This window comes from Mirounga leonina, unplaced genomic scaffold, assembly GCF_011800145.1.
Source record: "Mirounga leonina isolate KUSES-001 unplaced genomic scaffold, KU_Mleo_1.0 Mir_153, whole genome shotgun sequence".
In the NCBI taxonomy this organism is placed as follows: domain Eukaryota; kingdom Metazoa; phylum Chordata; class Mammalia; order Carnivora; family Phocidae; genus Mirounga; species Mirounga leonina.
In genome coordinates this window covers 14,219,033-14,247,009 of record NW_023270387.1, presented here as the reverse complement: position 1 = coordinate 14,247,009, position 27,977 = coordinate 14,219,033, and the positions used below count along the sequence as shown (strand labels likewise).

General features: G+C 47.0%; 1 protein-coding gene across 6 annotated transcripts; it reads left to right on the top strand.

The window, feature by feature from the left end:
• Positions 1-1,362: 1,362 nt before the first annotated feature.
• JAML (junction adhesion molecule like) lies at positions 1,363-27,903 on the top strand. Of its 6 annotated transcripts, XM_035009043.1 has the most exons (11): positions 1,462-1,622; positions 5,414-5,537; positions 6,844-6,907; positions 9,458-9,612; positions 11,372-11,597; positions 15,781-15,893; positions 18,159-18,396; positions 21,561-21,699; positions 23,635-23,695; positions 25,371-25,460; positions 27,317-27,902. In XM_035009043.1, the coding sequence occupies exons 3-11, from the start codon at positions 6,865-6,867 to the stop codon at positions 27,386-27,388; spliced, it is 1,137 nt and encodes a 378-aa protein (XP_034864934.1). In that variant the 5' UTR covers positions 1,462-1,622; positions 5,414-5,537; positions 6,844-6,864; the 3' UTR covers positions 27,389-27,902. The 6 variants fall into 6 exon arrangements, with proteins under 6 accessions (XP_034864932.1, XP_034864935.1, XP_034864934.1 ...); XM_035009041.1 differs by lacking the exons at positions 1,462-1,622; positions 5,414-5,537 and adding an exon at positions 1,363-1,380; XM_035009044.1 differs by lacking the exon at positions 5,414-5,537 and having other exon boundaries at positions 1,460-1,746.
• Positions 27,904-27,977: the final 74 nt, after the last annotated feature.

Genomic DNA, 27,977 nt, shown 5'->3' with positions numbered 1-27,977 from the left:
TTGGGCCATGTGCACAGACCTCGTGACTCTTGAGATCTTTACCACATCACAATTAATAAACTGCTTTGCACTTTCTGGCTACTTTTTGGTGCGTGTCTACATATAAAATGAGAGCTGTCAGATGCAAGGGGAGGAGGTTGTGGTTTCCAGCAGCAAGCAGCCATTCGTCTCTAAGCTGTACCCCTGCAAGAACCTGCATAGATTCAGTGGTCTGCTGGAGCCAGCTCACATAGCAAGAGCTGATGGTTAAATTTTTAGGAATTTTGCAAGCCCATTGTTAAATGATTGGTAGCTTGAAACAGGCCGTGGTGGGAGTATTTATGTACATTGCTGCCTTACCATGCAATCATGTAGCATAGTCCTTGAGAGAGCAAATATTCAACAACTTTTCTTTTTATTATTTTTTCAAGATTTTATTTATTTATTTGAGAGACAGAGAGAGAACAGGAGCGGGGTGGGTGGGGGGAGCAGCAGAGGGAGAAGCAGGCTCTCCGCTGAGCAGGGAGCCCGACGATGGGCTTGATCCCAGGACCCCGAGATCATGACCTGAGCCAAAGGCAGACACTTAACCGACTGAGCCACCCAGGCGCCCCTTCAACAACTTTGTGAATGATATAGGACAAGTTCCAAAAAAGTAAATGGCCACGTGTAGGTCAAGCCAAGGTTGAAGGTGTGTATACTGAGAACACTTATTTTGAAGTGGCAACTTAAAAGCAAAAGATATCTTGACGTGAAGAAGCTTTGAGTTCTTTTTTTTTTTTTTTAAAGATTTTATTTATTTATTTGAGACAGAATGAGAGACAGAGAGCATGAGAGGGAGGAGGGTCAGAGGGAGAAGCAGACTCCCCGCCGAGCAGGGAGCCCGATGTGGGACTCGATCCCGGGACTCCAGGATCATGACCTGAGCCGAAGGCAGTCGCTTAACCAACTGAGCCACCCAGGTGCCCGAAGCTTTGAGTTCTTATCTACGATGTCCAAATGGCCCACGGGGTTCACCAGGGGAATAAAGGCTACTTGTGTTCCGTAAATGCTGACATCACATGGTTAGAGGAAATCAACCTGGTAAGTTGGAGGACTGAGCGGGCCTGTCTTTGGAGGCAGGGATTGAGTGATTGCCTGGCTATACCGCACCTCTGTGTTGAGAGAAAAAAGTGAGAGTTTGCTTATTTTATTTTATTTTATTATTTTGAGGTTGCTGTATTTTAAACAGAGCAAAACGTTTTGTGTTCATCTTAAATTTATTGTATTTTGTTTGCATGCAGCTGATTTCTTTCTTGGGGAATGTTTGCCCGATGCCATTCGAAACCCCGCCCTCAGAGAGCTTGTAATCTAGAAGGGGAGACGGCACGAGCCCTGGTCTGGAATCTGAGGCTCTCCTCAGTAAGTTGAATTTATTACTTCTTTTTAGAACAAAAGTATAAATAAAAATTGGGTCATGGCCCAGATGACAGAAACGAGAACCTTGATTTAGAGGTTCCTGTTTGCATGTCTGTAGCCACCTCAATGCACGCATTTGGTTTGTTCTGAGCCTGACCTGTGCACAGAAGTCTTTGGAGTCGGACTTGGGTACTGCACTCTAGCAGAACTAGTGCGCTGCTTCCCCTGGGTGCGTCTCATCACGGGTAAGCCGTTGCTTTGCATTTCTTAAGAAGTGATTCAAACTTTTCAGAAGCTGGTTCTGAAGGTTTTAATTTGGCGGCCACATTTGCAGGGCTCTCCACCTCTGAGGGAAGGGACTGCCGTAAGGTAGGCTGGTGGGTGCAGTTTTCGTTTCTGTAGTGTAGAGTCACTTCTGTTAAGATCCTCAGAGAATAAAGGGGAAGAGGTTTGCTCTTTTTTTTTTTTGTCTTTCATTTTACTCATTTCTTTTATTTATTTATTTATTTTTTAATTTATTATTTTTTTATTCTTATGTTAATCCCCATACATTACAACATTAGTTTTAGATGAAGAGGTTTGCTCTTAATGAAAGAGTAGATGATGATGGTGGTGGACTTTAGCTTATAAGTTGCCTCTGTTTTTAGGTAGAGCAGTGACTGACTAGTCCTCCTGACTAGTTGTCCTTCAACTCACGGCAGCACTTGTCCCTGACCGGTTCCTTTCTCCCGATCCTAGACAGGCCAATATATTTTTTTTTTTGAAGATTTATTTATTTATTGGAGAGAGGGTGTGTGCCCTAGCGGTGGGGGCGGTGGGGGCAGAGGGAGAGAAAGTCTCAAGCAGACTCCGCGCTGAGTGTGGAGCTGGACATGGGGCTTGATCTCACGATCCTGAGATGATGACCTGATCTGAAACCAAGAGTCGGAGGCTCAACTGACTGTGCCACCCAGACGCCCCTAGACAGGTCAATATTTAACCTTAAGAAGTTAGGAACTTAAACCTCTCAGTGTCCTTATTCGTCATGCTCGGATCTCATGAAGGCCTATTGTAGGGTGGTTTAGGTGTAACCCTGAGGAGGGAGCAGCAGTAATGACTTCTAAAGTCCCCCTCAGGTTAGAGGGTTGACCAATGCCATTGAGATTCTCTTACAAGGAGCCATGTAACCTCCCTGCCCGATGTAGGATAAGTGGTCTTGGAAGGACCAGAAGTTCATGCCTTAGGGTGGTTACATGGATTCATGTACCTAAAAACAATGAGAGCCTGGAGGTGTGCAGCCAAGAGTAAACTGAGGGGACTTAGCATGGGGGGGGGGGGGGGGGGGGGGGGGGGGCTTTGTAGGGGAAGCCTGTGTGGTTGTCTGTTTGCTCAGTGGTTGGTTGTCCCTCTGGGTTGGCGGGGGAGGGGGGGGCAAACACCTGCCCTCAGACAGCACCTCTCCCTATTTTGTCTTGTGATATCGTAATATTCGGGGGTCATTTTCACATCCTGTGTGGTAGTCTCATTGTCATGAGTCTCTTTTTTGAAGATGTTTTGCTGTCATCATTGTGCCAAGGGAAACAGTTCTTCTGCACTGTTAATGATGGGAAAGGGGATCCTTATAGTTACAACTCCCGGGGGTGATAGAAGACATTTGCCAGGAGTTCTATTGTGAAAGCGCCATGAGCCCAGGTGCAAATGTTTGGCCAACATATGAGCTGCCTTACTGTGCAGAATTATCTCAAGAACATCTGCTGGGGAGATGTCAGGACCTGGAGAAGAAGCAGTGTAGAAGCTGAGAATTTAAATGGAGTCTTATTATGAAGGTGCTGAAGGAGCATCTGATGCTTTGGTTGGATTTCTAAAGACTGAGATTCGTTTATATAGATATTCTGTGTTTGTGTATGTAAAATTCCGAGTTTCATTATTCAGATATATATGTTCAGGACATATATATTCGGCATACACACACACACACACACACACAATAGGAATTTCTGAATATTTGCCAACTAAAGGTAATCAAAACTTGACTAAAGTGTCCTTGGCCCTGTTAGGTGTTGCTCTCTCTTTTGACGAATGGTTCCCAGATCCCCCCTGGGCCTCCCTCTGTGCTAGCCCTGGATATGCAGAGGCACGTAGGCTCAGCTCTTGGCTTCATAGAGCTTATCATCTTGGGAGGTGAGGGTGGAGAGCAAGACTTTAATCAAACAGGCACACAAATAAATAGATAATTAGAGATTGTGACAAGTGCCCTGAAGGAAAGATAAATAGTACTGTTAAAACTTGTGGCTAGGAATCTGACCTGGTGAGCGTGGCTCAGGAGAGAGGTCCCTAAGGAAACCATATTAGCTTGCGATCTGAAAGCTGAACAGTTCATTGGGTGAAGCCGGTGGGAAGAGCATTCAGTCAGAGGAGCAGATTCATCCTGTTGTGATAAATGAAGTTCAGAGAAGCTGGGCTCTAAAACATGGGATAGCTTCACAAACATGAGGAATAGTACTGCGTCGTGAGGGGACAGGTTCTGATTCGGAATGCCTGGGTTTAAATCCTGGCCCTGCTACTTGCTATGCATTATTAGGCGAGTCACTTCACCAGTCTGTGCCTTAGTTTCCCCATCTGTGAGGGCCCACAGGGTTGTCGTGAAGATCAAGTGGGTCAATGTGTAAGGTGCTCAGGCAGTTTCTGGCACATTGCCCTCTGTGATTTATTGCATATCAACGACTGATTTCTAGCGTGCTCCTATATTAACTAGGGGGGCCGAAGAAGTCCGGTCCTTTCATGTTAAGGATGAGGCCCAGGGAGATGGAGCAATTTCCCAGAGAGCAAAGAATTAGTTATAGAAGGTCTGACCCAGGAGGAGAATTTTTTTTAGAAATTCAGTGCTTTTTCCATGAATTCATTGTTTCTCTCTTCGTTTACAGAGTTCTAATGGTGCATATGAGTACTTTGAACCAAAAATGGTATCTTCTATTCATTAGATTGCACATTTTTAAAAATTTGTTTGAAAATGGTTGAGTGTGGCTCTGAGTGACTTGAGTTTGGTGACCAGGTTCAAAGTCTCTTTGGGATCGCTGGTGTTGTCTTAGAATAGAATGGCCGGTTGTAGGAGATCTAAGTTGATTTCAATGTGATGGTCACATCCGCAGCCAGCAGCAGTTACCCAGCATATCCCAGCATATGCCAGGCACAGGCCTGGGACACAAGAACATATGGTCCTTCTTGAGACTGTAGACTTAATGGGGTTTGGTGTAGACGCGTAAATCAGTTGTTACTCCTCCAAGTAGATGGTGCATTGCTCTGGGGGGATGTACAAGAACGGTTTGCTGGACAGAGGAGGGAGCACAACCAACTCCCTGAAGACGAATGCATCCAGAATGTGCAGGGGTCTCAGAAGTCCAGATATGATGCATTAACACCATGACATACTATAAAGGAAGTCCTTTATAGTGCTCACCCAGGTACGTGTGGGGTGGGATGGGCATCAGAGCCAGAAGAGGACTGTGGCTGTCTTGAGAGAGATCTGCCTTTTCATCAGGTGTACTTATGTTTGGGGAAACTTAATGTGACTTTTTTTTTTTTAAAGATTTTATTTATTTATTTGACAGAGAGAGATAGCGAGAGCAGGAACACAAGCAGGGGGAGTGGGAGAGGGAGAAAGAGGCCTCCCGCGGAGCAGGGAGCCCGATGCAGGGCTCGATCCCAGGATCCTGGGATCATGACCTGAGCTGAAGGCAGACACTTAATGACTGAGCCACCCAGGCACCCCTAATGTGACTTTTGGTATATCTGAGTCAGTGTTAATTATTATCTACGTTGTGATGGGATTCGAAAATTGAAACTTGAAAGTTTCCAGTTCATTCTGATTCACCATTTGCCATTCTTCTAAAGGTAGATGTTCAGAACCCAAATCTCTCCTAACACAACAAATTCTATTTCCTATCTGATTTTAGGTTATGAAAAATAGGATCTTATGTGGTAATGATTTCTAACTTTTCAAAGCACTGTTATCTACATTATCATATTTGATCCTTGCATTATTATCCCCATGTTATAGGCAAGGGGACCGAGGTTGAACAAGGTCAACTGACTTCTCTGCATAAATGGGACCTAGGGTAGGACTTCCTTGAACAGTTTGACCCTGATTTTCCAGATGGAGGATTTTGTTGGTTAGAACTCAGGTAAGGACTCTCTTAGGTAATCATTTTTTACAAGTTAAAATGACCACCATATGTGCTAGACTTCCCAGCAGAGCTGGGTAGGGTACTGTGATGGTATTACACAAAAGAGACCTTTCCTCCTTGAAGGTTCTAGGTAGAGTTCCTTCAGTGGCAGGATTTTTGGGGTGCAGGGATCATGGCTGAGACCAGCCACAGTAGGTGGTAGGAACCCAAGGCTGGTTGGATTGCAACTCCTTGGAGTTGGTCTTCTTCTGTTTCATTAAGAAAAATGTGGGGCAGGGGCGCCTGGGTGGCTTAGTCGGTTAAGCGTCTCACTCTTGGTTTTGGCTCAGGTCATAATCTCAGGGTCCTAGGGTTGAGCCCTGCATCAGGCTCTGTGCTGGGTGTGGAGCCTGCTTAAGATTCTCTTTCTTGGGGCACCTGGGTGGCTCAGTCGTTAAACATCTGCCTTCAGCTCAGGTCATGATCCCAGGGTCCTGGGATCGAACCCCGCATTGGGCTCCCTGCTCGGCAGGAAGCCTGCTTCTCCCTCTCCCACTCCCCCTGCTTGTGTTCCCTCTCTCGTTGTGTCTCTCTCTGTCAAATAAATAAATAAAATCTTTAAAAAAAAAAAAGATTCTCTCTACCTCTTCTTCTGCCCCTCCCCACTCTGTCCCTCTCTTAAAAAAAAAAGTGGGGAAAAAGGGGCAAACCCCCCACCAAAACCTCACCATGGACATTTCATGCAGCTTCTTTCTGCCACAGAGCTTGGTGAATACCTTAACTGGGTTGAAAATTTTCTCATTTGTGTATCTCCTTTCCCACACGTCCTGAACATTATCTGTTTAAAAGTGGCAATTTTAATTTAGTTGGAGAGATAGGCAAAACTTTCATGCTGAGTCTCCTGTAATCTCCTGTTTGCGTGAAACCGTGAGGTTGTAGGATCGCTAGGGTTGTCACCTCAAGAATATCCTGAAATTAGTTGCTTTTTTCCTCTCGAAAAGCCACTTTCATCTAATCTTCCCTAACAGCCAGTCTAAAGTGGCCCCCAAGCGACTCTCCAAACACCGCTCTGTTTTGTTTCATCATAGCAGATTCCAGCATCTCCTACTTTCTTGTTCATCCATTTGCCTCTTTTTTTCTTCCCCCCTCCATCTCCCCCCCGCTTACAAACTGCACGTGAGCGGGGACTCTGCCCTTCTTGTTCGGGTCTGCATCCCAGAGCCTCAGACAGCGGCTGGCCCACGGAGACACTGACTGTGGGTTTGCTAAATTAACAAACTTCTCTTGATGCTGTTTTCTGATTTTTGTTTTCTTTTATCTAAAGATTGAAAAATTGGTGAGCAGCATGTTTTGCCCACTGAAACTCATCCTGATGCCAGTGTTACTGGGTAAGTAGAAACCAAGGGATCAAGGAGGGGACTTGATTTCTCGTAAGTCTCGTGCATCGTCAAAAGCCACTTTTATATATTCTCGTTTCCCCCTTGGTTTGTTGAAAACGGGAAACCCTAACCTGGAACTTCAGAGTTTTGTTGGAACAGCTGTTTTCGAAGCCAGGGAGCAAGCTCTTTCTTGGAAAGCTGAATCTTCCTGTGTTTCTATTAGACACTGAAGGCCTTCGGGTCCTGAGCTGGGCGTTCTGGGACTTTCCTGTGTGCTACAAAGAACATGTCTCTCTGGGATTCCTGAATTCTCAATTGTGACTTTAAAACCACAGCTAGTCTCAGATCAGGAAATGAAATCACCAGAGAGCCCCAGAATCCCTGCAGCCCCGTGTTCATGCTTTTGCCATTCCAGCCTTCTTGTGGTTCCACAAATGTGCTGAGCTCTTTCACAATCTGGGGCAGTTTCTTTTGCCAAGAGCTCTTTTCTCTTCACCTTCCCCGAGCAAGCCTGCCTAAGCCTTCCTTACCCTTCAGGGTTCTCTGTGAGCTCCACTTCCTTCTAAAAACCTCCTCGGGCTGCCCCCGCAGGTGGGGTCGGACTCTCCCGTTCTCGAACCCTCTGTGCTCAGGGCTGCTGCTTGTGGTTCAGCTCTTCTTTCTAAGTTGTTCATCCTCTCTCCCCGCCTTTTCTCTTTATCCACAGATCTAGCTCTGTGGGAGGAATAAATGACTCAGGAGGTGCTTTGCTCTCGTCGTCTCTTATTTTTCTCTTTTTCATTATTATTATTATTATTTTATTTTTTTTGTAGCTGGACATGGTAACCTAAATACTGACTCAGCCAAGTACAGAAAGAACTAACTGCCTTTGCTCTAATTCCAGGGAACATAGAGTGTGCACACACAGGCAGGCAGACAGACATACAGACACCCCCCACCCCACCCCCCGGAAAAGAGGATGTATTTAAGAGAATTTGTTTTTACAGAAGCAGGGCTGTCATGCTCTGGGCGGGGGGGCTTTAGGCATTTGCTCAGAGGTGCGGGAAGCAGCCCTCCCAGCCTGAGTTAGCAACCCAGTCCTGGAGCTAGTGGCTTGCTGGCATCAGGGGGTTTGTATTTCTTTGTGGAGAGGTTTGTCCTCCTCTGTGGAAAGTCTCATTTTCTTCAGCCATTTCTCGACCGATGTGAGTTTCTTTTCGCTCCCGCTCCCGTGGCCACTTTTGCTTTCTACCTGCCCTCCACCCCTCCTGCCACACACAGTGCTCCCCAGACTCAATTACTTGCGCTTCTTACGCCTTTAACCACACATCAAGCTGCTCAGTTCTTCCTTACAGGAAAATTCCAAATAGGTTTTGGAGCTAATTTTGATTTCTTTCAAAACAAGCCCCTCCAAAGGGTTTGGAGTTCATGTTTTCTTTTCCGTCTTCCCTACCATGTGCCTGCTGTTGGGCAGGAAGTTGATGCTCTTCTCTCAGCTTGCGTGGAAAGACTGGCACACTTTCTGTTTATTCCCACATGCATTCACTTGGCTTTTCCTCCATATAAACTGGCCAGCATCTAAACGTGTCTTTCTTGATGTTGTTGTCTCTTTGCATAGAGCACATCTTGTGAAAACAGAAATAGCCATGTAAGGGTTTTCTCTTTTAGTGAAAAGAGAAATGACTTGAGCAATATACAGATAGCGGAGTGGTGTCATGCATGCAAAACACCCTCAGGCTGAAAAGCTAGGGCTGATGGCAAAACTGGAATGGGAAGGTGGGGAGAAGACAAGCACAAAGGAGATTCAAGTGGAGAGCCGTGCTCTGTATTGGCCTCATTTTTTTAAAGAATGTTTTTCTTTTTCTTTTTTTAAAATCGTATGTATTTATTGGGGTGGGGGAGGGGCAGCAGGACAAGCAGACTCTGGTTTGAGCACAGAGCCTGATGCTGGGCTCGATCCCAGGACACTGAGATCATGACCTGAGCTGAAACCAAGAGTCTGACGCTTAACCAACTGAGCCACCCAGCCGCCCCTGTATTGGCCTAATTACAAGGACCTGCATGACAGCCAGAATCAGCCAGCCAAGTCAGAGATAAGTTTTTGTAAAGGAACTAGAAAACAGGAAAAGAGGAAGGAAGCAAAAATACCTGTGAATAGGGAACCCATGGGAAACTAGGAGCAAGAGACATCTCATTTCCTGTTCATGGATGTCTAAATTTGTGACCTGAAAGGAGGATGTCAGGGTTTCTCTTCTTTCTTTAGACAGGAGCTTAGAGAAAGGAATTCTGGGAAATGGGGAAGGGAGCAGTTAGGAGAACGGGAGCAGATATGCATTTTTGCAGTATGAAGATTGCAGAACCCCTCTGACTTGGGAGGCCTGTGTGTAACTAGAGGGTATCTTTCTTACCCTTGGGAAAGCCATGCTGGCTTGAGTGACGGGCCTCTGAGTACTTTGTGTCAGGTGATCTGGGGAGGGAAGATGTAGAGTTACTTAATGTAGATTACTTAGTGATTAACTGATTTTTGTTGTTGAGGGTATTTGTCTAAATGATGTCTCCTCTTGCCTTTGACTTCTATAGATTATTCCTTGGGCCTGAATGACTTGATTGTTTCCTCCCTTGAGCTAACAGTCCGTGTGGGTGATTCAGCCCTGCTGGGATGTGTTTTCCAGAGCACAGAAGAGAAGCGTGTGACCAAGGTAGACTGGATGTTCTCATCAGGAGAACACGCCAAGGTAACAAGGAGGAAATATTACTGTAGAAGCCCCTGGCCAGTGGTGTCAAGACAGTGAGGGGAGAGGGAGAACCAGGTCATCAGGTGCCATGAGGTGGTGTTGCAAGAGTTTGGGCTGTGAAGCTTGTCAGAACTGGGCCTCTTCCTAGCTTGGCCCTTTGGCTGTGTAATCAGCTGGGCAAGTTACTCAACCTTGATGAACTTCAGCTTCCTCATCTGTGGAGATTGAAGGTCATTATCATAATGGTAACGCTTACCTTTTGGGTCATTGAGAAGTAATGGACGACATGCACATAAAGTTCTTTTTGTTTCTTTTCTTGATGTCTGCCCTTTGTAGAGTAGTATAGGTGGGTGGGAGGGCTGAGGAAGGTGAGAACGTTGGTCTAGACAGAAGAGGCATGAGAATGATGTCACAGGAATCTTTTTTGTGGGGGAGAGGGCCAGATTCTTTGAGCATTCCGTGCCCCAGAGTTCACCTCTTTCTCCTTCATGGGGCTGCTTCAAGTGTTCAAGTGTTAGGATCAACTGATACAGCATGGTCTTTCATGGGAGCTCGTTGGAGTGGGAAATAGTGTATAAACCTCATTAGAGGTTCTGTGGAGTTATTTGTATCTTAGGATCATTTCTGAAATACATCCTAAGTAATGTGTTACTAACAGTAAGGTCCTGAAGTTTGCTGATGAAATGTTCTTTCTGTAGCTCATAGCATGTTATTACTATAATGCTACTCTCACTCAAATTTTTATTAGTATTTTTTATTATAAGAGGGATAGGCCCATGGTGTAAGTAGAAATAAGGATTTCCCAGGGCTCCCTGTCCCAGCCTGGAAGCCACTCCCTGATGATGACTCCTTCACAAGCTGTATGATATGCTGCCTGGAGGAGGGCAGAAAGGGGAGGAGTGACAGCCAACATGCCAGCCAAGGATCATCACAACTGCCAGTCTGGGGGATTGCATCATGTCTTTGAATGCCATCCAGTCTGGGGGCCAAGGCGGAAAACAGGGTGAACATGAGACAAGGTTTTCAAAAGTTCAGATCCCCAGAGTGGTCTTCAGAGTGGGCATTACATTTTACCTTAAACTGTAAGAAGTGAATATGCTTCACCGTTTGTCCTTGTATAAAATAAGGTACTGGGCCATGTCCGAGTTAGAGCGTTGCCTGGCACATTATTATTATTCGCTGGGTACCAAGTACTTTTTTGATCATGATGATGATGGTGGTGGTGGTGGCGATGATGATGGTGGTGGTGATGGTGGTGGTGGCGGCGATGGTGGTGGTGGCGGCGATGGTGGTGGTGGTGATGATGGTGGCGGTGGCGGTGGTGGTGGTGGTGGTGATGGTGACAGTGGTGATGGTTCTGGTGGCGGTGATGATGGTGGTGGCGATGATGATGGTGGTGGCGGTGGTGGTGGTGGCGGTGATGGTGACAATGGTGATGGTGGTGGCGGTGGTGATGGTTCTGGTGGTGGTGATGATGGTGGTGGCGGTGATGATGGTGATGGTGGTGGCGGCGGTGATGGTGACAGTGGTGATGGTTCTGGTGGTGGTGATGATGGTGGTGGTGGTGATGATGGTGGTGGCGGTGATGATGGTGGTGGTGGCGATGGTGGTGGTGGTGGCGATGGTGGTGGTGGTGGCGATGGTGGTGGTGGTGGTGGTGGTGATGCTGCCACTGCCACAGAACAGGGTCTTTTGGATCCAGACTCCTAGGTCTGGTGCCAGTGACTCTAGATTTTCCCCAAATTGTGCTGCCCTCCAGGATGATTATGTGCTGTACTATTATGCCAACCTCAGTGTGCCTGTGGGGCGCTTCAAGAATCGTGTACGCTTGGTGGGGGACATCTTACGCAATGATGGTTCTCTCCTGCTCCAAAATGTGGAAGAAGCTGACCAGGGAACCTATACCTGCGAAATCCGGCTGGAAAGGGAGAGCCTAGTGTTCAAAAAAGCTGTGGTGCTGCATGTACTACTGGAGGAACCCAAAGGTATGTGAATGCTCACTTAGAGAAGGGTGAAGGGGCCAGAGATTTGGCATGCAAAGAAGGAAGGGAACTGATTTTGTTGAACAAATGCCAGCCTTTGGTCTGGGTACATACCAGAGAGTGAATCCACAATAATTGGTGCTCTTTCATAAAAATAATGAGAATGATTATTTTATTTTATTGTATTGTTTTTAAAAGATTTTATTCATTTATTTAAGGGGGTGGTGAGGGGAGGAACAGAGGGAGAGGGACAAGCAGACCCTGCGCTGAGCTCGGAGCCCCATGTGGGGCTTGATCTCACGACCCTGAGATCACGATCTGAGCCGAAATCAAGAGTCGGACGCTTAAAGGACTGAGCCACCCAGGCGCCCCAAGAATGATTATTTTATTACCTTACATGTGTTCCCTTCTCATGAAAATGCTGTGTAGGAAGTATTGATCTTTTCATTTTACAGATGAAGTCATTGAGGCTTAGAGAGGCTTAGATGCGACTTGACTAAGGACACATATTTATTAAATGGCATATCTGGTACTTGAACCCTGGAATCTCTGACAACAAAGTCCTTATTCCTTTTACTCTACCCTGGAACTTCCCATCAGTTATCCACATTGATTCCATGTCCATATCTCGTAGATTCCTATGGTAAATGTTCTGGGGGATAGAAAAGAGATGAGATCTCCCTCACTTCTCTGGTCTTCGTTTTCCCATTTGTCAACGGAGAGTGGCTTCATAGACTGGTGGTTTTAAACTGTGCCCTGTAGAAGCCTGAAGGTTCAGCAAACCTGGTAGACTGAACAAAGGGTGGGAACAGGGCAGAGGGTTAATAGAGGACTGGGTCAGGTCCAAAGTCCTTTCTCTTTTTCCTGTTTTATTCATTGGGCTGCCAGGTAAGAATTTGTGTAAAGATGCCTTAAAAAAAGTTTGGAAACTGCAGAATAAGATACATTCTTTAAAAGTATGCATTGAGGGAATAGTCTGTGGCCCCAGGAAAGTTTGCGGTCTAGTTAGGGAGCTAGAATCTGGACCTTCTCCCCTCCCCCAGCTGTTTGGGTCCACTCTGTTAGTGAGCTCCTTTGGAGTACCTGGTACGCCTCTTCGGTGACACTTGTAACACCTGTCCAGTTGTGCCTTCCCTGGTCGTGTGGGTCTGTATTCTTTGTCCTCTGACCAGCCCTGGACACTATGCCTGGCACAGAGTAAGCAGTCAATAAACATTTGCCAAATGAGTAAATTTCTTGAATTAGCATCCCTCACTTGAATCCAGTTTCTAAAAAACAGAATTGTAGAAGGAATTGTAGAAGGTGGCCTCTGGTGCTCTCTCCTCATTTTTAGTACGTTTTTTCTTTTCTTTTTTTTTATTATGTTAATCACCATACAGTACTTCATTAGTTTTTGATGTAGTGTTCCATGATTCATTGTTTGCGTATAACACCCAGTGCTCCATGCAGAACGTGCCCTCTTTAATACCCATCACCAGGCTAACCCATCCCCCCACCCCCCTCCCCTCTAGAACCCTCAGTTTGTTTCTCAGAGTCCATAGTCTCTCAGGGTTCATCTCCCCCTCCAATTTCCATTGACATTTTTCTTTTGATTTTCAAAGCTGTAGTTCTCCAGAAAGAGGAAACGAATCGGCTGTTTCCCCAAGGATTATCTTTGGGCTACTCCTTTCCACTTTGTCTTCTGATGCCTTGCCCGGACACTTGTCCATACAAGCATGGTCTACAAAATGGGCGTCTTTTCCCTCTTTGAAGAGACACAGAGGGCATGAACCAAAAGGAGCATCCATGGAAACAGGCTAGAGCAATTTTAGGGTTAGTCACATCCTTCCTCGGTAGCCAGTGGAGCAACCTGTATTTTTCCCGTCTAGCCAGGAAGGGGGTAGAGCCAACTCCTCAAAATGTGCCTGGTGGCCACTGGAAAGTTGTTCAGCTTGTCTGATGGAGGTTTTCTTCCCCCATGTGAAGCCATCTACACTTTTCTCTACAAAGTTTACTCGTCAGTTTATAATTGTTCTACTCCTTCACTTCCTTTTTCTCATAGTTCTTATTTTAAATACTATAGGCAATACTCTTTAAAAAAATTTTTTTAGATAATTTTTTAAAAGATTTTATTTGAGAAAAAGAGAGAGAGAGAGCATGAGTTGTGGGGGGAGGGGCAGAGGGAGAAGGAGAAGCAGACTCCCCACTCAGCAGGGAGCTGGATGCGGAGCTCGATCCCAGGACCCTGGGATCATGACCTGAGCTGAAGGCAGACGCTTAACCGACTGAGTCACCCAGGCGCCCCTATAGGCAGTATTCTTGCAAATAAAAATAACAGTAGCTTCCTCTACCCTTTGCTGTAGAATCAGCTGTCCTTCCACTGATGGGAGGTGGCACACTATAGTGATATTTTCTTTCCTCAGGCCTGAGTTTATGTGCTGGCTCTGCCTTTTACGGGCCACATGCCTTTGGGCTCTCTCACCTTCTTCCTCTGAAAATGGGAGAATAACAGTGCATATCTCAAAATATTGTGATGACTAGCTGACATGCTACATACAAAGTGTCTGGCACATGCCTGGTACAGTGGAAGGTGCAGAATGGTTTGGTGTTTATTACTGCATTTTATTTTATCGTATTTTTTTTTTTTTTTAGTAGGCTCCATGCCCAGTGTGGAGCCCAATGTGGGGCTTGAACTCATGACCCTGAGATCAAGACTTGAGCTGAGATCAAGAGTCAGACGCTTAACAGACTGAGCTGCCCAGGCGCCCCTATTACTGCATTTTAAAAATATAGTTCAGTTCTTAATGTACTGTTGGATTTAGAGGGACTTTCCCTCCCTACCGGTATTCTTTGGAGTGAATTTTTATTACTTACAAAATGATTCCCTCCATAGAGTTTCAAGTTCCTGTTTTCTTTTGCTTTCCTCCTATTGTGCATCTCTCCTGCTGGGCAGGAAGTTCATGTGCTCCCAGAGAAACAATTCTGATGAAAAGGTCAGGTTATGTACTGTGTTTGTTCCTTCATGAGCTTTGCCTAATGTTCTTTTGAACAGTTAAGACCTAGGCTTGTGTCTCCCTAAATACCATCCTGCCTTTCTTTTCTTAACTGACTTTGTGGTTGATTTGTGTAGCAGATTACTGAAAAATCAGAAACATCTTGCTAATTTTTTTTTTCAGGAACCCCTCAAAATGACTTATGCAATAAGCATATGACAGGGTCAGCTGCTTATACAAATAAGCAGAAGGAAGAGCCTAGGAGTTGGGAAGCCTGAAGCAGGGGGAGAGGGATCTTCTTGCGGGGGGGAGTGGGGGCAGGGATTGAAACAGAAAAAAAAGCCAAGAGGAAAGCTGTCTATTGTCTTGGCCTAATTAGCAAGCAGTCCTGTGACCTGTACTGTAGCCAGAACTGTCCTAAGCAAGTCCCAAGACAACTTGTAAAAAGAATAAAAGAAATTGAAGAAAATCGCCTGTGAATCCGTTTTTCAGCTAGAAGAGCCAGTGGGTTATACATAAGCATGAAAGTTATATAACTTTCTACTTCCTGTTTATGTTCAGCAGATGTGGGTGTCTAAGTTGGTGAACAGAAAGAGGGGGCCTCAAGATTTTCTGTACTTTATTTTTTTTTATTGTATTATGTTATCCCCATACATTACATCATTAGTTTTAGATGTAGTGTTCCATGATTCATTGTTTGTGCATAACACCCAGTGCTCCATGCAGAACGTGCCCTCCTCAATACCCATCACCAGGCTAACCCATCCTCCCACCCCCTCCCCTCTAGAACCCTCAGTTTGTTTCTCAGAGTCCATAGTCTCTCATGGTTCATCTCCCCCTCCGATTTTGTACTTTCTTTAGTATAGCTTGAATTGGAGCTGGAACTCAGGAGAAATTCTAGAAAAGGGGAAGGAGCAGGGAACTAAAGGGAATCGCAGAGTGTTTATTGTAGTATGAAGACCCATCAGAGTTGATGTGTGCGGGCAGCCATGGGTACTCTCTTATTCATGGGGTGTCCTGGGAGTAAGAGGCCGCTGGGTACTTTGTCCACACAGGATCATCTGGCTCATCTGTGGAGTGAATGTGCGCAATATTTGGTGGTGACATTGATTTTATGGCTGAGGATCTTTGGCTAAACATGATCTCTTCTGGAAGTTCTTTGACTTTTGTAGATGATACCTGGCGTTTGACTTGAGTTACCATTTTATCCCCAGAGCTCATGGTCCATGTAGGTGACTCGACTCAGCTGGGGTGTGTTTTCCAGAGCACAGAAGAGAAACGCATGACCAAGGTAGACTGGATGTTCTCATCAGGAGAGCACGCCAAGGTAAGGAGGAGGAACCATCAGTGTGTAGTAGAAGCCCCTGGCCGGTGGTGTCAGGACAGTGTGGGGAGAGGGAGAATTTAGGCCCCAGGTGCCATGCCGTGCTATTGCAAGGGGCTTGGGCTTTGGAGCTTGTCAGAACCGGGACTCCGGCTCAGCCACTTGGCTGGGCAACTTCAGCTCCGTGGTGGGAAGAATGACTCTCGTGAAGATGACAAAGAAGAGGATGATATTCCTGCTGCTGCTGTTCATCTTGTAGGATTGTCAAGACACATATACTAGGTCGTCCGTGTAAAGTATTTGTATGTGTCTCGGCCACTGCATTTTAGTTTCCTTCCTCTTTTCCCTTCCCCTCTTTGTAGAGTCTATGGAAGAAGGAGGGGGATGACTTCTGTGGCCTTGTCTCTAAGCTTTGGGCTAGGCATAAGAATGATTGCATTCTTATTTTTATTTGGGTTATTTTGGTAAGTTTTCTTCTGTGCCCCACTGCCCCACTTATGGGATGGAGGGAATTTTCTTTGTCTTTATGGGTGCTCCTGATGTTGGGATTAGAAGGTCCTGGAGGCCAGGGTATGGAGTGGTTCATGGGAACTCTGAAGCAGCAAGTGGCAAGTTAGTTCACTAGACTGTTAGATGTCCTCCATGCATGGTGATGTACATACGGGTCAAGGTGTGTTGTGGGGGATATCCCAGGTCACTTATTAATAAAAATTAAGGTGCAAAGGAGCTTTTCTATTAAGACATATTCCCAGTCACTCCTATAAACAAGTCACTTGATTCCTGTATGCTGAGTGGGGGTGAAAGGATGGCATCATGGTGGGGGATGGGGAATTCCATGTAGTCCCAGGTCCACCTCTGGGAGCCCGTCATGTGTTTAGACATCAACCACCAAGTGAGTCACAGCAGAAAACAGGTCGCAAAAGAAATTTTGAGCTGTGAGTTCAAAACACAAGAGAAAAGATATTAGGGACAATGTCTTCTCATTCATGTTTGTGTCTGTATACCCATTTACTTTTCTTAAAAGCTTTTAAAAATAGTAATATTTACTTCCCTTTATAAAAAATTCCAACACTTACTCATTTAACAACTATTTTAAGCACCGATGTGGCAGACACTCAGAGCTCCTGCCTTGATGGGAGACTTATGATCAAGATCAAGGGAAATACACAGTTAAATAAGGAGGAAGTAAATATGTGGTATGTCAGGTAATAGCAAGAGCTATGGAGAACAAGAAAGCGGGCATTTGAGCTTCTTGTTTTACATGGATGGTCAGAGAGACCTCCCTGAAAAGATGACATTTGAGCAGAGATCTGCTGGAAGTGAGGGAGCGAACCATGTGTATTTCTGGGGGGAAGCGTATCCCAGGCAAAGAGAGTAGCAAGTGCAAAGGCCCTGAGGCCAGTACTCAAGGAGAGCAAAAAGCCCAGTGTGGATGGAGTAAAGTGACCCAGGTAGGTGAGGGAAGAAAAAGTAGAAGATGAAATCAGAAAGGAAGATGGAGTGGGCAGATCATGGAGGGCCTTGTACTTTTAGTAGAAATGGGGGGCCATCGGAGGGTTTGGAGTAGAGGAGTAACATGATTTAACTTCTATTTCTAAGGGCTCACCTGCTGAGAATAGACTGTAGTTAGGAGTAAGCAGGGAGACAAGTAAGGAAGCTCCTTGCAGGAATTCAGGTGAGAGATGAGGTGGCTTGGACCAGAATGGTAACCATGGAAGAGTTGAGAAATGGCTAGATTTTGGATTTGTCTTGAAGGTAGAGGTGACAGGATTTGCTGCGGGATTTTCAATGTGAGTTTAAGAGAGGAGTTAAGGATGACTCCAAGATTTTTAGTCTGAGCATCTGGAATAAGGCTTTGCCGTTTACCAAAAAGAGATGGACTGGAAGGAGCTGGTTTGGGGGAATAATTTGGAGTTGAGTTTTAGACATGTTTCAAGTGCCTATTGGAAATCCAACTGGAAATGCCTTAAGAAGTAAAGGTGTACTTTTACTTCCTTTTACTGGAGAAGTACAAAAGGGAACACCCCTTGCCCCCTGTCCTTCCTTATCCCTTTCTGCCAATGGGACAGTGGTTTGGTGCATCCTTCACAGCTACACATGCTGTGCGCACACGTGTGTGCATGACTCACGATGCCTCATACTGTCTGATCAGACCTTCACTGCCCACACATACAGGGCCCTATAAGTCCCTAGGGCTCCCCACTCAACCTTCCCCATGCCCTGTCTTCCTCGGTCCTTGCAATCTCATATGTTGCTTTTCCCTTCTAGGAGGAGGTTGTGTTACGTTATTACCCCAAACTCAGTGTCCCTGTGGGGTACTCCGAGAACTGGGGCCGCTTCCAGAACCGTGTAACCCTGGTGGGGGACACTTCCCACAATGATGCGTCTATCTTGCTGCAAGGAGTGAAGGAGTCTGACAGAGGAAGCTACACCTGTAGTATCCACCTGGGGAACCTGACCTTCAGGAAAACCACCGCGCTGCACGTGATCGTGAAAGAGCCCCGAAGTATGTGACATTTGGTTGGGGAGGGATGAGGGGCCTCATAGCTAGTAGGCATGGCAGGACTAGGGTGAGGCCAGAGAGGCATCTAGGGTGCAGAATTGCAGGAGGCATGACTCTGAGGTGCTGTACTTGCATACCCTGATACAAGTCCTTGTACCCTGGACTTATGTGACCTTCACAGTGATGCCTCCTTCCATCTGGAGCCCTAGGCACCTTGCTTGCCTCCCTCTAGTTCTGGCCCTGCAGGTATCTCAAAGACGAGGGAGCTAATATTTGGTGAACTCCAGCCTTCCGCCAGAACTCACTCCCTGCCCGTGTAATATACCGATCTAAAGATGCAGGAGCTCAGAGATGGATTGGAGCTGATGTCCAAGGTGTTTTTTCCTCGGATGCTGTACGCTCTGTAGCAGAAGGGAAAATGACCCTGAGCTGGTGAGAGACAGCACAGAGCAGACAGAAAACAGGAAGGGACCAGAACCCCAAATAGAGGTGTTCTCTGATGAAAGGTTCTCTGTCCTGGTAAACATTGTACATTAAAGCCAGTGGTGTATAGAATAAAGACTCTTTATTGTGTGGACTGAGAGAGGTTGATAAGTGAGGGGTTAAAGTTAAATGGTAACACAGTTAACAGTCAGGATGTGGCATATGGACTTTGCCTTTTGCTAGAGCCCTGCGCTGGGGGTTGGCTGTGGTTTGTTGGGGGCAGGGATGCGGGTGAGGAGGGAACACACCTCACTACCTCTGACCAGAGACTTGAATCTCTGGAGACGCCTTCTTGTAAGACATAGCAAAGGGTCCCAGCTGGAGGGGGAAGAGGGACAGATGGATTTCTTCACTCTCAGAAGTCTTATTCCCACTTCACAGAGAAAATACATACCATGAGTGGGAGCTCACTCAACCTTCAAGCCCCCCTATTACCCTCCCCCCCAGGCCTAACTACATCTGCCCGCATCCTCACCTCTCTGTCTGTCCCACCATGCCAGGCTCCCTTCCGCCCTGGGCTTATCCAAACCTCTGTGCTCAGTTAAGTGCTCATTTTCTCTGTCTCAGGAACCTTGCGCTTTCTACTGGCTTCTGCTGTCCAGCCTATAAATATGCTCACCTCAAAACAACAACAACAACAACAACAACAACAACAACAACAAACAAAAATAGGGGCACCTGGGTGGCTCAGTCAGTTGGGCATCTGCCTTCGGCTCAGGTCATGGTTCCAGGGTCCTGGGATCGAGCCCCGCATCGGGCTCCTTGCTCCGCGGGAAGCCTGCTTCTCCCTCTGCCTCTGCCGATCCCCCTGCCTGTGCTCACGTGTGTGCTCTCTCTCAAATAAAAAAAAAAAAAAAACAAAAACCACAACAAATAAATATGCTCACCTCTTCCTCTCACCTTCTGTCCTTGTCTACTTTAGCTCTCATCCTGTGTCTTCTTCTTAAAACAGAAATAACTCACATCCTATACATTCACCCATTTAAAGCCTACAACTCAGTGATTTTTAGTATATTCAGAGTTGTGCATCCTTCACCACAATCAATGATCTATTTCTTTCTTGACCCAGCCAGGTAGCTTGCTAAGAGGCCATAATGTGGTGCCTCCTCTCTCACTTCCCATTAATGCCTTAGTGCATTGCATCCCGGCTTCTGCTTCTGCCTCTGCTCTGGCTTAGGTCACCAATGTGGCTCTAATTACCCACCCTCAGCCTTCTTTGCCCGAGTAGTATTGGACACTGTATTCTTTATTTATACAATATATTCTATGTTGGATTCATTCTTCCTTCCTTCTTTCCTCCCTCTCTCCCCTCCCTCCCACCCGCCTTTCCTTCCTTTTGTCTAATCCATGTATGTATCCATCAAATTCTAGCCAAATATTCCACAGATACTTCAAATGCAACATACCCAGACCTCCTCCTGCACACCTCTCCCCAGCTCATCTCCACCTCAGTCAACACCTTCACCATCTACACAGCTACCTCGCTGGGTGCCTGGGAGTTGTACCTCATTCTTTCCTTTCCCGTGACCCCCCAGTCTCACAGGTCAACCAGTCCTGTCATTTCTACTACTGACTTTGAGTCTGCCTTCTTTCCAGTCCTACACCACACTCTAGCTATCTTCCTCTCTGTCTTGGCCTGTAAGCTTCTAGCCGGTGTCTGCTCTCATTCTCCGCCCCTGCTCGCATTCTCCCTGCAGCTCTCCGTGCCATTTGCTCTAAATCACAAATCTCAACGTTCTTTCCCGGTGCTCAGAGTCTTTCAGTGGTTGGTTCCTCCATCATTTACAGAAAGAAAGCCAGACTCCTGGGTGAGATAATCAAGGCCCTTCATGACCGAGACTCTGCTATCTGTCCAGCCTAATTCCCCACCATGCGCAAATATGCAGCCTTGAGCCAGACCCCTGGAACTATTTCTAATTTCTGAACTTACCATCCTCTTGGGCCTCCAGACCTTGTATGTAATGCGCCCCCATCCTTTTCCATATCGTCCGCCCAACAAACTTGATGTTTCCTGAAGACTTTTAAACTTTAAAACTGTTGTTGAGAGCTTCTCATCTGTTCTGCATAGAATTGGGTACCCTTTTGGACTTCCCATATGGACTTCCCTCATGGCCCCCATAGCAGTCTGTGGTTTTCCGTCGACATGTTTGTCCCTCTCCTTGAAGGCAGGGACCATGCATTATTTGTCTTTGAAGCTTCCTTGCCTAGTGTAAATGGCACCCAGGAGTGTTTATGTACGTATTTAGAGTGAATTGAGGAAATGAATGAAGGGTACCTCTTCATTGGGCGGAAGTGCCTTCCTTGGTATCATGACTATGGGGCTGAGTGTATATCCTTTTGAAACCAACCACTTTCTTATAGAAGGATCTGCAGCCTCTAAAACGTCTGTTATTTTACTTTAAGATAGAATTGTTAATGTCAAAGGAAACTCTGCTGTAGGTAAAGTGCTATTCTCTTCTCCCACCCACCTTAATCTACACTGTAGTTAGGGATAAGCAAGGGGGCCAGACCTGGTTCTGCATCGAATGGGGACAGCTGGAGTCCCAGTGTTTCAGCATGGGGTGGAGTCTGGCCTTCTCCCCCAACTTCCTGACTTGGCTGTGGCTACTTGGATAGAACTGGTGGGACTCACCGCTCTTTTCTGGATTATTGAGACCCTCTCATTGTTTTTCTCCTTTCCCAAGCATTGGTGACCCCAGTAGCCCTCAGACCTGAGATCCTGGGTGGTAATCAGGTGGTGGTCATCGTGGGGATTGTCTGTGGCACTATCCTGCTGCTTCCTGTTCTGATATTGATCGTGAAGAGGACCCACAGGAATAAGAGGTACAGGGCTGGGTTGGGAGGCTGGTGGTGTCTCGAACCTGAAGTGGAAGAGTGATAGGGTCCTAACTATGCCATTCTCACAGAAGGGGGTACTTTTTTTTTTTTTTAAGATTTTATTTATTTATTTATTTATTTATTTATTTGAAAGAGAGAGAGAGAGAGAAACAGCATGAGAGGGGGGAGGGTCAGAGGGAGAAGCAGGCTTCCCGCTGAGCCGGGAGCCCGATATGGGACTCGATCCCAGGACCCTGGGATCATGACCTGAGCCGAAGGCAGTTGCTTAACCAACTGAGCCACCCAGGTGCCCTAAAGGAACATGTTCTAATTCTGAGAGGGTATTTTTGGATGGATGCCCTATGTTATTGTTGAAATGTGTTGTTAAAGTCTTGAATGCATCCCCCCTTCTCCCAGTGTCTCCAAAATGCCCAGATGCCCAGACATAGCAACAGTGTTTCACTGGCCGTTGGCAGGCCCATGTCCCTCCATTTACCCAACTGTCCATGATGAGATACATTGCTGGGGCAAACTGGCTCTCTTGCTGAAATGCTGTCATTGGGCAAAGACCCCCATTACCGGGTGCTGCCTTCTGAGTCTCCTTTCCCATGAAACATGGACTCTACAGAAAGTGCTTTGCCTGCTGGGTTTGCACTTCGTTTCCCAGGGCCTCTCTGACTTGGTTTGAACTTGGCTGGCCTCTCTGAGGGTCTTTGCTCTGGGCGTGCAGATGGCCCTGAGCCCAGAGTTAGACAGCCATTATCAACTCACTGCCCCACCCTGGGCCTCAGTTTCCCTCAAAATGAAATCAGTACTTCCATGTCTACTAGCTTACCCTAAAGAAACAATCAGACTGATATCCTGAGATTTGTAAACACAGTTGCTGTAGCCCTGATGATAATTAAACACTGAAATCATCCACAGTGACTGTCAGGAATGAGTCACTGAATTAGTATTCCACTCGGTGACATACTGCACAACCCTGATTGTAATGGCATGGGAAAATGTCCCATGTGTAATATGTAGTATGATCTCAGTTTTATAAAAAAGAAAATTATATAATGCTCACTGTAGCAGCATATACAATAAATATATTTTGTGTGAGCGCACGTTCCTGCACTGAGAAAGAATAATTCCAAAGTCTGAGTAGTGCTATTTGAGAGAAAAGAGAAGATGGGTCCCATGAGGGCAGGAGGTTTACTAGGACTTCAATCTCCAACTCTCTCTGTTTCTTTACTATTTGAATTATTTTTACAATTAGAACACACAACCTTATAATCAGAAAGTATGAGAAAACTATTCCCTCCACTTTGAGACAAAAAAAAAAAATACAGTTTCTTTTCTAGCTTCAACCCTGATATTTATTTATTTTTTTTAGCTCTACCTTAGGCCAAAACAGAAAAAAGGGAAGTATATTCAGTAGCAGATGCAGAAGGCAGATGGTCAAGAGATCAAAGTCCAAGGGCTGGGAATGGGCCAGCGAGCTGGCGGCTGGGGATGGGGAGGGAGTGGGGTTGTGGCGCTAATTCTCCTTGGCCGCCTCACTAGGGCGGGGGGGGGGGGGGGGCCTTTGAACTGGGTGTCGCTGAGCTTCTGTTGCCCCCTGCTGGCTCAGCTACATCTCCCCAGTCCTAGGTTCTGATAACATCGAATCCCCAGGGCAGCGCTCGCTATTAATTCACGTAAAACTGTGTGGACAGAAAGATGTTAGCTAGGTAATAGAGACCTCGAAGCTGTCTAGCCCAGACTCCCTCCAGAATGCCTCCCTGCTCTCCACCAGAGAGATGCACTTCTCAGATTTCATGGTGAACTGGGGAGTCTAGGGAGAAGAGTTCCTCTTCTGGGGTCCCCCTCTTCACAAGGCTCTGTGGGGTCTCAGGCAGGCCCCCTTGAATATATAGTGCCCACCGGCTAATTCCGCCTGCTTTTCCTGCCTTGCAGCTCAGTAACCTCCACAACGCTGGTAAAAAGCCTGGAGAACATAAAGAAGGCTGATCCAGAGGTAAGAGAAGAACTCAAACCTCCATTTCACTGCTGTGCCCAATGAGGGTGGTTACGGCTCCATCCAGGTGGAGTCACTGTCATTCTGCGTGGCCTTACTTGGTGTTATAGCTCAGCATGCCGGCCAGTGCTGGGCAGAGCAGGGGCTCGGGAAATCTTCATCACCAAAGTGAGAGTCCCCCAGGAGGGAGTGGGGTGGGTCCATGGGGCCTCCTGGTAGGGCCACAGGAAAGACCACTGGACTCAGAGTCAGAAAATCCACGTTCATGGGATGCCTGGGTGGCTTAGTCGGTTAAGCGTCTGCCTGCGGCTCAGGTCATGATCCCAGGGTCTTGGGATCGAGTCCTGCGTTGGCTCCCTGCTCAGTGGGGGAGTCTGCTTCTCCCTCTCCCTCTGCTGTTCCCCCTGCTTGTACTCTCTTGCTCTCTCTCTGACAAATAAATAAATGAAATCTTAAAAAGAAATCCCTGTTCAAGCCCAGCTCTGCCACCTCCCAGAGCCACACTTTTCTCACCAGTAAAATGAGGATGAGGACAAACAAAGTTGACCTGTTTTGAGGTTCAAATAACCTGATGATCTGCAAGGGCTTCATAATCTCTGGGCACTGTGGAACGGTAAGGGATAATTGTGGTATAATCAGGAGTTAAGTGAAGGAGTTAATGGTTCAGATTAAATATTCGGGGACCTTAAGAAAGAGGATTGGGGTACCTGGTGGCTCAGTTGTTAAACGTCTGCCTTCGGCTTGAGTCATGGTCCCAGGGTCCTGGGATCGAGCCCCACCTTGGGCTCCCTGCTTGGCGGGAAGCCTGTTTCTCCCTCTCCCACTCCCCCTGCTTGTGTTCCTTCTCTCGCTGTGTCTCTCTCTGTCAAATAAATAAATAAAATCTTAAAAAAAAAAAAAAGAGGATCAAGAAGAACTTTTTCTTCCATTTCTTCCATATTATTTCTTCCATTCTTCTGTTTGTAACAGAGCTATAAATAATTGCAATTAGGGTCTGAGAAATGAATTCATTTCCTTGAGCTCCCTTTCCTCCCTCTCTTCCTCCCTGCTTTCCTCACTCCCTCCTTCCCTTCTTTTAAAAACTCCTCTTGGAATATTTACTTTCCCATCTTTTGCCCTGTTTGTGACCCAAGAGTAGGATTTTGTCACAACATAGTGCAGGGGCCTTCAGAAGGCCAAGAGTTTGTCACTGGATGACATCACCTCCCCAAATAGTGACAGGAACATGAATTACAAAGTACCACCGACCTCACAAATGTGAAGTCCAGCGAGGGCTGTCCCTGCCCTATAAACCCTCTTGAAGAGCTGACCCCGGTTAGGTGCTGATCAATGCCATCCTGCCATGCCTCTAATTAGAAGGAACTAAGCACAAAGTACAAATAATCTGGCAAGGTAAGGATTCCCTGCTGCTACCTAAGTGCCCATCCAAACGAAGAGGTCTGTCTTTTGAAGCAAAGAATTTGGTTCTTAAGATAGAGCTTTTTGCTGACTAGCCAATTTTCTTAATTTTCGGGAAGACTGGGGACTGAATTATCATTATCAGTGATCATTTTCTAGCTCTTAATAATCCTCTGGTGTCGATGCCCTGTGAATAGTAGTAGGTGGCTTTTTACTTTGGCACGTAACATTTGCTGATTTTTAGTAACGTTTATACTATTTCCCCCCACCTACCCAGAAACATGTTTACTCTTCAATAGCCACACGGGAACAGATGGAGGAGGAAGAAGAATCCAGTGGAAAAGCAGAGGCCACCTACATGACCATGGTGAGAGCGCTTCTGGGCCCTGCTGGGCCAGGTGTCCGGAGGGTGGGGAAGGAATTGGCAAAGATGTGGCAATGTAGTTAGATCACCTTGGGGGGGGGGGTGTCACTCTGCTGAGGACAGAGCTATTTCTACGTAGTAGGGAAGTCTGAGAAGCTGACGCTCTGCTGGATAGAAAAGTAACACCCAACTTGCCATCATACCCAGTCTCGAGGATTTATTTATTTATTTTAAAGATTTTTATTTATTTGACAGAGAGAGACACAGCTAGAGAGGGAACACAAGCGGGGGGAGCGGCAGGCAGAGGGTGAAGCAGGCTCCCTGCCGAGCAGGGAGCCCGATGCGGGGCTCGATCCCAGGACCCTGGGACCATGACCTGAGCTGAAGGCAGATGCTTAACGACTGAGCCACCCAGGAGCACCCCCAGTCTTGAGTATTTAAAGGTCATTAGGGCTAAAGATAATTGATTTTAGTGGTGAAAAGAGGCACCTTTGTCAGGGAGAAGCAAAGTGCCTCTGCCTCATTAGAGATTGAACACAACCTAATAGAGAGGGTAGCATAGATCCTTGGACAAACGTTGTGTCACAATTTTCCTTCCAATCCAAGAGTCCCTTCCAATTCTTACATTTTTAAATTCTATGGCTTATGCTGTTTTGACATAATGTGATTGCCAGGAAGGCTGCATTCTGTATAAAAATATGGAGTCGGATTCCTGCTCTCTCCTTCCTCCACTCCCCAGGGAAGTACAGCACCTAGAAAAGGCACCGGCGTGTAGTGAGTAGGAGTAAGGACAGAAGGAGTGAGCTGGCAATGGGCACGGTTCTATTTGTAGGCCAATAATAGGCACCCAGGCCGGAAGGGAGCCGTGTTCTGCTGGGCTCAGGAAGGCTGGCCTCCTCCGTTTGGGGGATGGTGGCTTGTGCTTGTTCTCATCACACCAGCACTGAGGACACATGACTCCCAGATGATGGCAGTGGAGAAAGATCCTGCTGAGGAAGCGTGAGGTCAGGGACCTGGCCGGGTTCCACCCAGTGAAACAGTAGCCCCACTCTGAAGTCGCGTGCAGTCGTGTTGCCCCCGCTGTCCTCCCGGGATTACCATGGGATGCTCCAGGCGCTGCCGGGCTTCGTGTGGCCTCCTGGACACCCGCTGGCGACAGCTGCATGGTGGCTGAGAGCGGCCCTGCTGGCATGACACTGGTGGCAGAGAATCTGGGAGCCCCCCCCCCACCATGTTCAGCAGAGGTGCTTGGATTGAAACTCGGCGGAGAACGGCACTTCTGTCATTTGGAAACAGGTCCAATGAGGCGAGTGTGATGAGACGCCAAAGTCACAAGACTCAAAGGCCTGTAGAGACCTGTCGGGTTGTTTTAAAGGCCGTGGGCCAAATTCGGGAAGCCTCTGGGCGAATCCCAGCCCACGGGCCGCCTGTTGGAGACCTCGGGCAGAGAGGTGTTATTTGATTAGGGAGCAGGGATAACAACAAACCTTGGATTTTGTTTTTTTGTTGTTGTTGAATTGATTACATTTACTTCAGAGGAGGGGGCACCGCGCCGTGTCCCCTTTCCGGGGCCGGACGGCACAGTGGTTAACATCACAAGCTTTGAAGTTGGGCAGACCTGGGCCCACAGGCCTGGCTCTATGACTTAGACGCAGGTAACTTAGCCTCTCTGCCACTCGGTTTCCTCATCCTTAAAATGGGAATCATAGTATCCACCTCCCGGGTGGCGAGGCTGTCACGCATGAGTGCTTGTGAAATTCAGAATTGGGCCAGAGAGATGGAAAGAGCTCAGTACGTGGTCACTATTCTGATGGAAATACTTACACCTGTGCTTTCTTTCTTCCCCACCCCCCCTGCAGCACCCAGTTTGGCCTTCTCTGAGGTCAGCACCCAGTAACCCACCTGAAAAACGTCAGCTGGGGGAATTCTAAAACCAGAGCAAGACCTTTGAGAAGAAAGGAGAGTTCCTTTTGCGCTTAGCGTGGCAGAGACTCCTCTGTGTGTCCTGAGTTACTGGATGGGTTGTTCCGGGACCCCCCCCCCCCGAGTTATTCTCCTGCCTCCTTGGTCGAAGGGCTGAAGAAGAAGGGTTCAGAGCCCGGCAGAAAGACGGGACAGTTGGGAGGGACAGGCCCCGACGGAGCGAAGCATGGATGCTGTCCTTCGGGAGCGGGACGCTGGCCCTGGGGATCCTGGCCGAGCGGCCACGGCAGCCTCAAGCATTCCATCAGCTCCTCAGCTTGGATGGTGTTCTTCATGGATGGGTCCCTGGGAAGAATTGCAGAAATAAAAACCAACCCAAATGATTCCTTTGGCAAATCACCCCTAAATAAATGTGGCTTGTGGAAACCATCCTGTTTGTATACCCTGGCTGAGGGGCAAGCGGAGGCTGGGTGAGGAATTTAAAGTCAGGAATGCCTCCGACAACTGAAGAGAGGAGAGCCGTTCTTGGTTCACACTGGAGACCAGTGTTGGCCCTGGGACTGTGTGGGGGCAAATGGGTTGCAGTGGGGTATGGAT